This window comes from Tauraco erythrolophus, chromosome Z (assembly GCF_009769465.1).
Source record: "Tauraco erythrolophus isolate bTauEry1 chromosome Z, bTauEry1.pri, whole genome shotgun sequence".
Taxonomy (NCBI): Eukaryota; Metazoa; Chordata; class Aves; order Musophagiformes; family Musophagidae; genus Tauraco; species Tauraco erythrolophus.
The window spans coordinates 78,340,226-78,355,614 of record NC_141496.1 but is presented as its reverse complement, the minus strand read 5'-3'; the positions used below and the strand labels follow the sequence as shown (position 1 = coordinate 78,355,614).

Sequence of the window (15,389 nt, the reverse complement as noted above, 5' to 3'; positions counted from 1 at the left end):
CTTCCGGTCTCAGAAGGATACTAGAATGATAATTTTAAAAAAATAAAATCTAGTCATATTGTTCTAGATTTAGTAGAGAAACATTTTGCCAGGCGAAGTAGTATGTACTTAAATATTTTTCAATGTTTTTAATTAGAGATGATTGCTTAGGTGACTTTGGTTAAACAAATCTGTTTGATGATTCACCATCAAATAAAGACAACTCAGTGGCTGTACATGAGGCTGCTGTGGTTACAGGTAAAGTTTAAGAAAATTCACACTTGAAAAAAAGGGACAGTGTGGTATTAGGTCAATATTCCAGTAATGACACAGACAGCAATATATTTTGCACTTTTCTCTGAAAAACATTCCCCATTAAGTGTCTGATTCCCATCCTACTTTATGATATAAAAAGCATTTCCACAGGATTCAACAAAATAAATCTCTGTACAAACAATTATGATTATCAAATCACCTTTAAGATGGGGTCAGAACCTATAGAGAGTCAGGTATAAATACACAGTATATTTCAGTCTTGATGGCACATTTTAAAGACAAGGTGTTAAAATTTACACATTTAGTTTTTCTGTCACAGATTCTCACATAGACATATAGTACTGCTAAATGAGTACTGAGAGCAAGGTACCTATTTTTTCACTTCATGTTACATATTTTTCTATTTTAGTGTTATTAAACTACATTCATATTTAATAGATTTAATTTAAAATTAAGAAACAAAGTCATCAGACATCAGAAAAATCTGAACAGCTGTTAACAGATTTCTCCAATAAGTTCATTATTTCTTATATCAATGTTCCTTATCTGATAAAAATTATAATTTCTGTAGTACAGAAGCATTTGCTATTACCTTTCCGCATCTGTATGTGTAACACCCAAAAGTCAGGATTAGGGGAAGTATTTTTTTTTAACTTTTTCTAAATACAAATTCGCTGTCAGAACACTGAATTAACAGTGTTCTCTTCACTTGAACAGTGATCCCTCTTCACCTTAAAATTTTGTCTTGCTGTGCAATTACTTTTGTGATTTTCATGACCTGGGCTTTTGGGATAGAGACTAAACCTTCCTGTTTTCTGAAGTTCCTGAGTACCAATTACCTTCCTGACGCAACTGGATTATAAACCTTTCCGTGTGAAGTCTCAATAACATTAACCTTACAAGCCTTAAGTTATTTTTCATCTATGCTCTCATGTGCCAAGCCAACTACACTGGGTTTTTGCAGTCATAAGTCTTTTATTAGTGCTTTCTGAAAATCCAGTATAAAACAGTCCCCATGTTCCTCAGCCCCATCCAAAAAATATAAAATCAAGTCAGAGGCACTCTCCATGCCGAAGCCTCGTTCTAATAAAATTGGCAATGATGTAACACTTATGGATGGGAAAAATACTGTAGTATCATTAACATATAATAGTAGCTGCAAATGAAAAAAAAAAGTAAAACTGTTAAAAACTGAAAAGTATGATAAATAGATGTAACATGTCAGTATTATGTTTTGAAGTTCAACTTGCTGCACCAATACACACAAGGAACTCAAGAAACATGTGCCCCTGCTGAAAGACTATCCTTTAGAGACAAACCACAATAGCTGTCGAGTGCAACTGTCTTACAGCAGGCATATATTTATGTAAGAATTCATATTTACAAAATTATTAAAGCGTATATGGCAGAAATACCAAGGGATCAGGAGCTTGGCTGTGAAAATTCTGAGGGAGAGAAATGCAACTAGATTGTGATTTTAGAACCTTGTATCCTAATTACCTAAATTAGCACTTCAATTTGAAGCTGCTTACAACATCAGCACTCAGTGTCTTTTGAGGACAGACTTAAAGACTCAAAGAACCACAGAATGGCTGAGGTTGGAAGGAAACTCTGAAGGTGATGTTGTCCAACACACCTGATCAAGCAGGGCCACCTATAGCAGGTTGTCAGAGACCACAACCAGACATTTTTTGAACCATTCACAGTTTACCCTCCCCACCCCCAGTTTGTGGTTTTTTTTTTTTTTCAAAACACACAATAGAGATAGTGGGATTTGATTTTACACTTGTGAAAGTGTAAAACGCTTATTTCATTTACACTTTCATACCCTATCTTACAAAGCTGACGGTAATTCATACAACATCAAATGAAAATTTAGAGTGATACACTGAACAGTAATGTTACAAACGCTGAGCACTGCTCTCTGCTGCTTCCATTGTTTTGGTATCAATGTCACATTAGTACAGTAAACAACACCAAGGTATTCTTAGTAATTAAAATGCTGTGTTTCACCTGCACTGGAGACACCATGCTAATACCATTGCGACAGTTGCAGAGCACTTTCTGCTTTTCTCAGCATCTGCTGTATGATTCTCCCCCAATGCGTCCACCTACACTTCAGCAAGGCTTACGCGCTGGTGGCAGTGCATTACTCCAAAGCCTTTTCTGATCTTATCTCTTACAGGAATCACTAACTCAGTCTTTCCCAAGCACGAAGCTTGATCTGACAGTAGAAATCTGGCCATTAAGAACATGCTAATACTCTGCTAGTGAGCAAATGATACTGGGGGATCCAGCCATCAATGGAGTGATAGATACCTACACATCAGAGCGACTCTTCACACACTTTTAACCACTTGCTTTAGATGCTCTCCTATTGTTACTCCTATTGTTCTTATCACCTTTTAGCTTATACTTCACTTTTCATCACTATCTGTAAATGCCAAGTATGAACTCAAGCTCCAGTCTTTCTCAGTACTCCACATTCTGATAACATTTATGTGTTTAAACGCTGGAACTAAACATCATTTCCCTCTTCCACAGGGTACCACAGATGCCCTGCCATATCTCTGCTAGTTTTGTATGGTCTACGGACAAATTGGTCATTAGTTTAGCATCTAATGAATGTTTTAGTCTCAGGTACCTCATTGTTTCAGTTGCACAAAAACAGTAATTTTTTTTTTCCCCTCAAATTTCCACAGTATTGCTCTAGCTAAGTGCAAGCTACAGCCAAGGCCACTATAAAAACGTTTTCAGCTCCAAGAATGCCAAGTGGTAACATATTATAATGTGTACATCTTACTCTTTTCTGATTTAATGCTTTTCTGAAGTCTGGAACTCTGCTTTATTTACTCTTTAACCAGATTTTCAGAAAGAGATGCTTGTACATTTGAAATCACTTATTTGCTGTGTATCCCCAATTACCACGTACATGTGGACACTTGAGAGTTGAATTACATGTACGGAAATATGCAATAGTGTGCATACTTTTGCAAGCCTACCTAGAGCTTTAAGAATTAGCAATTTAATATGCTAGCTACTGAGCAGATACAATACCTTTCTTTTCTGACTCAAACCTTATTTCACACATTTTCAATTTTTAAAATTTTGTTATATATCTCCACTAGAGAGGGAAGAAGAGAAAAAAAGTTTGGCAGAAAAACTTATAGTTCTTACAGCACTTTAACTCATGTACTTCAAGTCTGACTAAATAAATTTTTAATACTCTAGCCAGTGATGAAAAAAAATGCTCTCAGAGAGACGATTGAGACCTAAGACCTACTGAGTTTTACTGCATATAATAATTCCCTGATTACACTAAAATTTCAAGTGTTTATCCCAGCAACAATGTGACATATGGGCTAACTCTGTATTTATTGTTTTCTTTAAAAGTTTGAAGCAATTGAATTAGCATAACATGTTTCAAATATAATCAGATTATTCTTACACAGGTCACAACACATCAACATTATTTTTGATGAGTGGAAGAAAATTTTTGACAGAATCTTTACCTCACTGGAGAAACTGAAATTTTTCCTGAAAAAAAAAAAAAGTAAATACAATAAATGTGTACTACCTTGTCACTTTACAGCTTGACTCAATCAGTTCATTTTCAATATCCAACAGATTAGAAGGCAGATTGTATTCCAAAGGTGAAGCCATTCTTTTTAAACGCAGTAAGCCAACACAGAACTTTGCTCCCATCTCCTCCAGTTCTCTTGTCCCTATCTGCAATCCCTAATTTAAAAATAAGATTCAAAAATACAATATAGGTACATGCAGAGAAACCCACATATACTGTAGAATTACTATTTAAAACACATTTTGTTATTTTATTTAATACACTCTGTTGCTCTAAAGACAGAGCAAATAAGAACTAGACAGTGAATATTTAGCAAGAGTATCAGAGAAAACTCAGAGCATAACTACATGATTCCTTTAAAGCTGAACAGATATTTCTGGACACATCCATATTTCTTCAGAGCTTCCTAGTCTACATTTCTAGCCCACTAGTATTGACAGGACTTTACCCAGTGGCACTGGAAGAGAGACATAGATCATATCCAAGTTTATAAATATAAATTAGTTTTTAAAGCTGAGACAAAACTTGTAGAAAGGAATTTCAGACACTAAGATTTCAAATACAGGATTCTTCAACAGAAGTTCACTCATTATTTTCATTCTGATGGAATTCATATTGTAGCTGTGATCATGTTGTTTGCTGTGCTCTAACACATAAATAAGACTATTTAAAGACAACAAAGCTACTCCTTGACACAAACATCTCTTTCTCTCCTGTAAGTTAAAGGCTACATGTGTTAATTCTGAAAGCATTCATTCACATATTTACTAATTTAAAACAAAAATACAAAGTATCAAAAGCCATAGCTCTTTTCTAACTCCAATGCCATACCAAGGCATTTTCCTCTGCAAAGAGTGTTTAGGAGGTAGAACTTATGTAATATTCTCCACATTTACGTATGTAATAAAGCCTCCCATCAGATAATTCTACACTTTTAATTTAGCCAGCAGTGCAGTATGTAGAACCTCTGATCTCAACTACCTTACGAAAAGAGAATGATATTGCCAAGCAACCTTCAACAATTATGGAATTGGCTAGTACCGACCGTATATATAGTAACAAATTCAATGTCACAACCCAACTCAATCTCTCGCTTTGCAACTTCTGCATCTCAGGAGGATTTAAAAGGATTTTAGTTTGGGTCTTCTAAGCCTCTTAAAGTAAAGAGTAGTTAAAAAGGAGCTTTGACAAAAAAGCAGGGAAGCAAAAGAACCAGGAATAGGTGGCAAGCCAAGTCATCAAGCAGGAAAATACATGAAGCACAAAGAATGGAGTAAGAATTTTTTTCACTAAAAGCTAAAACACGCACACACAAGCTTTGTATATGTGTCACAGTGATGCTCTATTTTAAAAAGCAAGGTTTAAAAGAAAGTGTTATGTTGCTCCAGAAATGGTACAGTCAGCACATTCTTCGTGTACTTCTGTTTCGAACATACACACACTTAAGAAGTGGAAAGTTTGATGTTATTTTTCTTGTGAGTTCTTTTTTTTTTCTCCTCAGTAATCTTCATAAACAAGGTGCTTTTTAGTAACAAGAAAGCTAAAGCTATATCTGCTGCTCTAAACAGTGCCATCCTCCAGTCTAACGGTATGGAAACCTGTAAGCAGTGAACAAGTGTTGGATATTTGAGTATTATTGTTAATAGTAATACTACTTACCTCTTTTATAATGCTTTTGTGCTGTAGGTTTCAAAGCACTTTATTAATAAAGGAAGAATTATCCTCACTTTACTGATGGAGAAATGGAGGCAGAGAGGGTTGAAGCGATTTGCACAGTGTCTCACAGCATGTCACTGACCCCGCTGGGAACAGAAATCAGTTCTCCTCACTCCCAATGCAGTACCTTATCCACAGAGGCCAATTTTTTGTTTTTGTTTTGTATTTGTTTGCACGTCAGTAACATTCGAAGACCCCAATCATAGCTGGGGCTCCACTACGCTAATCACAGGAAGACACAGTCCCTGCCCCAAAGAGATTAAAATAACATTAAGGACAAGAAGCAACAAGTATGCAGAAGAGGAACGAGAAGGGTAACAGTAATCTCACTGTTACACGGATTACTAACGTGCACAACTTGATGGTTCAGAAATTTTTCCAATCATTGTCTACATCTGTTGCTGAAGAAGTTACCGTTAGTTGGCAGATTCCTTATAGACAGTACAATGGGAGTGGCTCTAAGTCGAAAAAGGATGAAAGTACAGTACGAAAGAAAGTGTAAAGATGTTTGTTAGAAAGATAAATAGCGTGTGCATGTCCAGTGGCTGCTATTTTCAGCACAGCAGAAAGAGGATATAACTAGAGATCTAAATGGATGAGACTGGAGGTGCATAACTGGATGATAAAGATCAAATTTACTATACTGAAGGGTCTGTGTACTTGCAGTAAAAGCCCGTGCCAAAGTCTAGATTTGCTTCCATCATTTCGTTAAATAATAATGGAGAGTGCAACATCACACAATTTCAAATACCAAATTTCTCACTCCATTGTTATTCTTCCATCAGCCAAATCTCTTAATTTCCACAAATCAAGAGGCCCAAAGTCTGTTTCAGGAAATATTAATAAACAGTCTCCCTAACTAAGGGAATTGAGGTGAAGTTCATTTTCACTGAAGCCTTGATTACGCTCTTCCTCTTGATCTTCTAATCACTTTCAGCTGTTGTTCTAGAACCTTTAACTGTGGCCTATTAAAATTCCTTAAGTGTAACAAGCACTGCTTTTAAGCTCAAGCTACTTGTAAGTAGCTTGAGAAATTTCATTCCTTTTTCTTTACATTTTATACAACTGTTTGTCTTCTAGACAGTAACATTTCAGATGGCTAGTTGAAGCCTTCCTTACTAAGCATGTCATGAAAATATCTTCACATTAATAGAGTGTCTAAGTGATGAACTTTGCTACCTGAGAGCAAAGACAAAAAACAAAGGCACAACAGACTCAAGTTGAGAAGAATATTCCTGTAATATGTACTAAATTGAAAACAGCCATACTGAGACTTGGAGAAGTCAGCTGGACTGCAAAACATCACCTTCTTGTTCCGCTTTCTTATTCCGCAGAGGCACAAAGATGTGATCATTTTTGAGAACTCAAAATTTAGAAACAGAAGGATCATGGTAACTGACAAAATTCATTGACCGAATCCTTCTCTCTTGAATTCTTCTCCTTATGTGCATTGTAACATTTCCAGACATTAAAATCTTTTCAATTAACTTAAAAATTAAGCAATACTCCCAAACTTACTAATCTCCAATCAGGAAAGGGATTGATTTCAGTTTTCAGGTGGTATGAATTGTTGAAGAAATTGATCTTTTGCCTAGAATTTTAATAATCCTCCATAGCAGGTCTTGGAGTATCTTTTCACCTGAACATTTGCTCTTCAATGTCTTGAATCACAGATGACTGAGCAATGTTTGCAGCATTAATTTTCAACACACTACAAAGATCCCATGTAAGCAGTTAAAACAAGCCTTCTTCCAGAGATAACTGTCACCAGAGATCCTAAATTCAAGTAAGAATTGCCACCTTCAGTTCAACAGCTTCCTGGCTGGAAACAGTCTAGCATCACCATTGTCTGAGTAAAATAAAAAATAATAGAAAGAAAAATTGATGTTCTGATAAAAAAAAAAGCTGATAAAGCTTTGCAAAGATCCAGCATTTCTTCCACAAAGAACAGAATTTTTGAGTAATCTCCTTTCTGCTTTGAACAAAATCCAGTGATGAGACACAACCAGAAGAAGGCTGGAAAAGTGCTTCAGACCTTTTACCCGATACACAGTCACTCAGATCTGAACTGTCACATACTTCGGGGTGGGAAGTAGGAGGGGCGGGAATTTATAGTTTAACTCCTCTCTGTTTTGAAATAACATATTATGAAATACGTCGTTTAATTTATACCACAAGTCTATTCACAGAGTTGCTGGCCCCACTTCCTACACACACACACACACAAAATACAGGACTGAGTCTTTTCATCTCTTTGACCTTCTTATTGGAGAAATGTTGCTCTTTTCTTGTTCTGCCTAATCACCCGATCTTTTAGATACATTTAGATAACATAGTGAAGAAAAAGTGAAGAATCTTCCTGTATGTTTAGAGGACAACTAAGACCTCACAAACTGTTTTATTCCAAATAAAACAAACGACAGAACAGCAATTTGATCTCATCAGCTAGTTTGTATTATATAGAATAATGCTGTTCCTTTTGGAGCAAATTATTTTTCCACAGAATTCAGCCATTTTTTTCATCCCTTACTGAAGAAGGGCTTTGCAGGTTAAGCACTTCTGAAGTTTGTCCACAAAGCCTCTTCAATTCACCTTTCTTAGGAATTTTCTGTAGCAACATCACTAAAGCCAAGAAGGTTCATGTTTGTAAGAGTATTCTGGAAGTTTCAAAACAACGAAGATGAATGAGTTATCATTTTTTAAAGCTCAATTATGGTGTCATCTGAGGAATAATGGAATAGTCTGACAATAGCAGGAAAATGTTTCTGTGGTTAACTGACAAAATTAACTCATTCATTTAGTAGTTACAGACCCACTGAAATTCCTGCCAAAATACCTGTCTTCCTTCTGCCTAGGGAGATAAGCATGGGTGTTGGAGCATAGATTAATACATGAAATATACCTTGAACCAACTTTTTGTTCCTGCCCCCCGCCCTTGATCCCAGTCTTCTGATCACCTTTTTGTCAAGCATTTTATTTCAGGATGTGGTAATTTTCTTGATTAGCATTCCTAAACTCTATTTTCAAGCAGAGGAAAATGTGACTTTTGCCATAAGCGTTCATTTTAAAAAAATTGCTTCAATTTGTAGCTAAAATTACCTAGTGACAGAAGTCAAAGATCAGATGTTAGGGTGGTGGTTCTCCTTTTTATCCCTACAAATGTTTTCTTTGAAGTAAGTTTTCTTTTAGTGAGAAACTATAAACAGGGTCACCTTTTCTTTTCTTTTCAAATTATCCAGCCCTTTTGAAGGAGACAAATTAAAAACAAGTTTTAAGTCAAGAAGCTTATCAAAAAACTATGATAAGCTCAGAGATGGGTAATTTGTAGTTCTGGTAACCCAATATGAAGATATTTCAATCTATAAGCCTGTTTCTGCAGCTACACAGGAAAGTTTTGTAAGCGACACTAAATAATTGCTGAAGAACCATGACCTGCCATGGTGAAGTCTAAGATTACCACGGGTAAAGAAAATGTTTATTCTAGCATTGGTATTTATTACTACCCAATTTAATAATCTACTGGTAAGAACAGCTGATTTTTTAAACTACATGCATATATATGTGTTACAAGCAATAATTAATTAACATTAATCTTGTTAAAACGGCCAATAAGCATAATGTACTCTGTGGAGGTGTCTTTTTTTAAGTGACAGATGAAGACTGTTACGCAACCTATAATATTGTAAATTATGTAATTTCACTCTAACAGTGTACACAGAGATCTTAGAAAAGTTTTTTAGAAGTTTAAAGCAAGCAAGCAAGTGGGGTTATAGAACAAGATGCCAATGCAAATGGAAGAAATTATAAAGCAGGAACAGTTTAACTGATATATTTCCTTACCTTATATTTGCCCTGGTCACATCCACATAATGTGCTTTCCATTGTGTAGCTCCTTTGCACTCCTATCTCTCTCCAGACAACAACTCTTGCTGTTGATTCCTTGGACTTTTCCACTACAAAGCTGCAGCTGCCCATGCAGAACGCTGGGGCAGTTTGACTCAGAATCTTGGGGAGTGCCTGCGGGACAACAATTTGAAAAATACAGCGATTCTTTTATCTCACTTATGGAAGCAGGGGGGAGCGGAATACGAAGTCACAAACTGTTCTCAGAAAATTTTGCTGCAATTTGAAGTAAAAGAACAAGAACAAAAACATTTCTCCATCTTGAGATTTCTAAAGTCAGTGTGTTCGAGTGGCAACAGGTTTGCCGTTTCCTACTTAATAAAATCCTCTTTTTCAGATTCAGTCACTAAAACTAAGTGTTGGTCATGTGGGTAAGAATCAGGATACAAAAGAATTCCTCAAGTGGTCCCCATCTCCTCCTAATTCACCACGCTAGTTTGGTGCAAATTAAATGTACTACATATCCCATATAATTAACTAATTTAACTCAGTTTCAGACTGTTTCAACAATCCAATTTGCAGACTTAACATAGGCAGTATTTTATGAACACATAACATTCATTCATATTCAGCAGAGCACTAGGTGCACATTTAACTCCAAGAACATGAATCAAAGCTCAATATAACTGTTTACTCGACAGCTTTGGAAAAAGACAAGAAACAGTTGACATTTGCAACAACAGTTGCAAATGTATGTATTTGACTAATGCTTAATGACTACATTCTTTCCAGCTTTTATTTGCATCAGTTGAGCCAAATACACGACTGCTTCGAATTGACTATTTCAGTAGTACGTATACCATTAATATACATTGCCCAAACATTTCAGTCTGCTTTTTTGAAACCAAAAGGCGTTTTCCCACAACTCTCCTTGACTACTGTCTTTGTGCACTATGGTAGTGCAGGCTGAAGTGACAAAACCCCATGTAAACGTCCTGAGCAGCAGACGTGAACGGCGTAGGACTCAGCATCCAGGAAATCACATAAGAAAATCAAGAAGCAATAGAATTTTTTTTTTAAGTGAGGAAGATTTGAGGGGAAAAAACAACAACAACCCCAACCAAAAAAAAAACACAAAAAAACACCCACAACAAAACGGAAAGAATCTGTGCTCATTTACAGTCATGGATGCATAACAAACGTTTTAACGCGCATTCACGCGCTTTTCAAGCTTAACTCTGCATCTCCCCAAAAAAACAAGGGGGTTGGGTGCACCAGGTTGCACAGATTTGCAATTGCCACGAGGCGGCAGTGGAGTTACACAGAAGAAACAGGTAACACATAATTTAAATCTTTCGGAATTTTTGAGCGCTGGTACAACGCAGTGGATGCTGTTTGTACAAGTTTATTATGTAGGTGTGTTAGGGGCATATGCTTTAACTTAAACATCCTTATAAGAGAAATGCTGTCTCTTTCCATACATAAAAATGAGTATTTCTCAGAGCAATTCAGTATTTTTATTTTCTTGTTGCTAGAATATTGTTTGTGACGCTTAAATGACTCTTCTTTCATCCAGTAATGACAAACACACAGAAGCATATTTTGCACCTATTTACTATAATGGTAATGTTGAACACAAAAAAGCACATATTGGTACAAAGACCCAGAAAAATAAAGCACTCCACTAACATTAAATCCTTAGCCGTATTAGTCTACACTGTTTAAAGCTCTCAGAATACTTTGAAGTATGCTCACCAATTAAAAAGAGATCATTCTAAATAAGTCTGCTTATGCTATAAAGTCGCTATATGCGCAGAATAATATTCGGAAGTTACTTGAAAAGTATATTCCAAATTCATGCCCAGTGGAAAAGGTACAAATGTCAAACTTACCCTGTAACCAGGGTCTTCCATCAGGTCACAAGAGGCAGCATTAACATTTGTATGCCACATTGTCTCTTTGATGCTGCAGCCATACATAAATACGTTCTTTTTACGAGAATGACCATGATAATCACAGTAGACCTACAATAAATCATGTGGAAAAAATAAAGCCAAGGCACATGGCATTAACATTTTATAAAAGTAACAGAAGGAGAAACAAAAATTTTTATTTGTATTGTTGAAAGTTTCATAGAATTAGGAAACACAACTCCTTATATAACTGACCTCTGCATTAAGACAAAAAACCTAGGATTCATCTAAGAAAGGTTTAACCTTCTACCCTAGCAAAGGAAACAGATTTACATCTAAAGGTTTGCAGAAGACCTATTCTCCAAGTCAAATTTTAGTGTGACACAGTTTACAAGACCATATTAAAAGGTTTACTTTACAGACTAGCTACATAGACAAGGTTAAAAAGATTCAGAATTGCTTACACACACATACTCACCAAAGGTAAACGTTTTATAGCAGCCAGATATTGCAGTAACCCTTTAGCATGGTAAATAGTGGGATGCAGATCTGGATTTGGATTTTGCCACTGTCTGTTTAAATCTTCTCCACTTAAAGAGCAACGGTGGCTATTGTGGGGGGGTGGAAAAACGCATGATGTAGTCTATATTATGATACTTTTAAGTAAGCATCCCCCCCCACCTCAAGTTTTCCTCATCACCACTGCTTCTTTGGAAGGAGTCTGGTAAGAAACAAACTTCAGTTTTCTAACACGCCAAATAATAGAAGTGTTTGGGGTTTTTTAAGTTATGTTACAGAAAACCTAAAAATAAATTAGAAGTAGCTTCTTATATGAAGTCAATTGTAATCTTGCTTATTTGAAGGCTTGCGATTCTATTCAAAAGCTAGTCCAAAGTCAGTAATTTTGAATATATAGTATCTACAGTTTTGGTGGTTTTACTTCTGTAATATAAAGAATACTGTCAAACAGAAATCTAAGACTTGAAACATGAAGTTGTTAGGAGACAAAGTAGCTGTGAGAAAAATAAAAAACAAAACAAAACAAACTAAAAAACCCAGCCAACAAATGAAGATCATCTCTGTATTCAATCACTATCAGCAAGAACTTTAAACTTCAGAAATTCTTGCTCATGCAGTCATCTTCAGTACATTTGCCTTTAGGTTGTGTCTGCTGGGACAGATTTCTGAATTGTCCATGTATTAAGCTTTCACTTGTACTCCAAATGATTTAATTCCAGGTGTTCTGTTATATACATATATAAAGACAGAGTTCTACTCAAATCCATAACTGGTTTGATTTTTATTATTTTGTTGACAAAACTTTTTAAAATATCACCCATAAATCAATAAGAAGGAGCTGTAGATTCACCATACCAAAATATCCATTTCATATGAATTCCCTGTAACCAAGTAAATATAGACTGCCGAATGCTTACCCACGGCAGTATCAAAAGATTCTGAAACATCCCTTAAATGTATTAAGAAAAGTGGTAGTAAGTGAAAGAATTACCACTAAAAATCTTAATTAAATAAGGATACTCTTACTCTTTCTCTTGCACACCTATTAACTTTCCCCCTTTTAATAACATTTAACAATAGCCATTTCAGTAATTTCTTTCTAAAAACTATTATTAAAAAAGGAGAAATATTACGTAACAAGCTTTCTCAGATACAAGGACTGTTCTTTTTCATGAGAACCATGAACTTCTTTAGCTTTTCCTAAAAGCAGCTGTGCTCTCATATAACACTCTATACCTATCCAAGACTGTAGTTCAGACAGACAATTAAAATGCCGTGTCAAATCACTTAGGAATGATTATCACGCATAAACAACTGAAAATACTTTTTATAAAACTGAAATTCACAGAACAACGCATCTGCCTTGAAAAGCCAAAAAAATGGAAAAGTCTTAGCAATTCTGTAAGCATTGTAAGCGTTGCATTTGTATATTTGCAGGATTAGTTTAGATTTACTTTTTTTTTTTTTAAATAAGCGAAGACTTAGTAGTACAGGTTACATATTTGAGAGTAAATTTATGCTTACTTTCCATTGATGACACCATCTGGATTGAGCATGGGAATAATTTTGAAAATATAAGATTCTCGTAAACATTGGGCACTTGGATTATTGCTCATAAGGTATTCCAGCGTTCCCTTCATAACCCAGCTTGCATTAGTCTCTCCAGGATGCACACGAGCAGATAGGAAAATATAAGGACGATTCCCTAAAAGAAGTATGCGTAGAAGTTGCAAAATATGATTCAAGCAAACAGTTTATTAACTGAAAAAATAGGCAATAGCCAGCTTCATTTATTACAATGCAAAATACAGTATTTGGGAGCTGAGTATTACTGAGTATCAGTATTATTGATAGAGCTTGCCAGAATATTGTTATAAGGACTGCCAATTACAGAACTCTCACAATGGAGCTTTAAATTCAATCAGGCTATTACACAGTCACAACTAGTTTGAGCTGGCAGTTATGGCATGATGACTTTAATGGCTTTTTTTTCCAATAGCCAAGAAAAATTCTGGGGTGGAGGAACAAACCAGGAATGCTGTCATAACTAAAGCTCACTTCAAATCGCAGTAGCTTAGATATTGGCTTTATGAAAGATTTTGTTGACAGGCAAATAACCTGAGCATTTGGAGAAAAAGGTTACTCAGAAATCAGGTATTCTTTTCCAGGAAGTGTTGTCTGCAAAATGTAACATACAAAAATATATAGCAACTGATTTAAAATATATGAATATATATACTCTTATATATCCAGATACAAGTATCCTTATTTGACTACCAGAAATAAATATTGTTAAATACAAAGCAAATACTGAATAATGATACCTCTTAGTTTCATGAAATTCATTAACCTTATTTTACACTGCTGTTTTTACAATGCATAAGAATTAATACTAAATGTTTTCATAAAAAGCTAGTTTTACATTATTTTCAGTTGATGGGAAAGGAAAGTCATACTTACTGAACTGACAAATATGTTCATAGTAATTGGATTCTGGCATGGCTGTAATAGTGACTAAGGGACAACTGTTGCCAGCCAGGGTCTCACAGAGAACATCTTGTCGAAAATATATTTGCTGAGGGTTGTGCATAGATTCCAGCTTCTGAAGATGCATCTTCATCCCCAAAATAATGAAAAAATATTTCAGATCTTTTGCAGTCATGGATCACAGTGTATTCCACAGGTACTATTTAATCCGTCTTTCTTTTTGTTGTTCTAAACAACGGTCAAGTTTCCATCATGATTTTGCCCAAGAAATATCATTCTCTACATCTGACTGACTGACTACTTGTCTTTATAGAGTCTATTCTTCCAACTGCCTTCGATGAAGGCACATAGGGTACTTTATTTTCTACCAGATGATACTGTAAGGGTATGTGGAAGATAAGAACCTCTGCTTCATAAAGGTTATCTGGTCAGGAACCTTTTCAGTGTGAAAGAGGTAGCAAGTAAAGAGAGAAGCAATAAACAAGAACAGAGAGAAGCCATAAACAAGAACAGAGAGAAACAATCCTGGTAGATGAGACATAACAGACACAACAGCAAAGACAAAAGTCTCCAACCTCTAACTGATGTGCTATTAAGAATCTACAGACAACCCTTTGGAGAGGCCCACCTGAGGGACAAGGAGGAAATGAGAAGAGCACAAGGATTTGGGATATTCAAGGGGAGCCTGGGGGATTATACAAAACTTGTGCACCTGATCCCCACAGTCTGCCCTTAGCTATCTCTCTGTGCAGCCTCACTCTCTATCCCGTGCATGCAAGTGCTGTGTGGATTAAGTGCAATTAACGAGACAGGTGTGAGTGGATTTGGGCCAGCAACTGGAGTAAGCAAGGGTCTCAGCATCAGCAGTTGGAGAGGCCACATGTCTTGGAAGCATCTCTGTGGGTACTACAGACTTTGCTGTCCCAAATGCCAGCTACTGTTGGGATTGAAGAGAGCAGACTCGGCGCCAGCAGCTGGAGCTGTAGGCAGCATAGGCACCTTTGGTTTGTGGTGTCAACAACGGAAGCAAGAGGGGGTCTGAGAGCCAGCTGCTGGAGCGGGTAAGGGTCTTG

General features: G+C 36.1%; 2 protein-coding genes across 2 annotated transcripts in view; both read right to left on the bottom strand.

Annotated features, from left to right (window-relative positions):
* The window catches only part of GOLM1 (golgi membrane protein 1), a 217,097-nt gene that overhangs the window by 94,822 nt on the left and 106,886 nt on the right, over positions 1-15,389 (bottom strand). The gene's annotated exons all lie outside the window — the stretch shown is intronic.
* Positions 1-15,389, bottom strand: part of AGTPBP1 (ATP/GTP binding carboxypeptidase 1) — a 52,053-nt gene that overhangs the window by 10,942 nt on the left and 25,722 nt on the right. Inside the window, exons 19-24 of the mRNA XM_086629030.1 lie at positions 14,290-14,443; positions 13,354-13,534; positions 11,789-11,918; positions 11,290-11,421; positions 9,395-9,571; positions 3,833-3,993 (exon numbers count right to left, since the gene is read on the bottom strand). Of these exons, the coding sequence (XP_086485156.1) occupies positions 3,833-3,993; positions 9,395-9,571; positions 11,290-11,421; positions 11,789-11,918; positions 13,354-13,534; positions 14,290-14,443 (935 nt within the window). The remainder of the gene's footprint in view (positions 1-3,832; positions 3,994-9,394; positions 9,572-11,289; positions 11,422-11,788; positions 11,919-13,353; positions 13,535-14,289; positions 14,444-15,389) is intronic.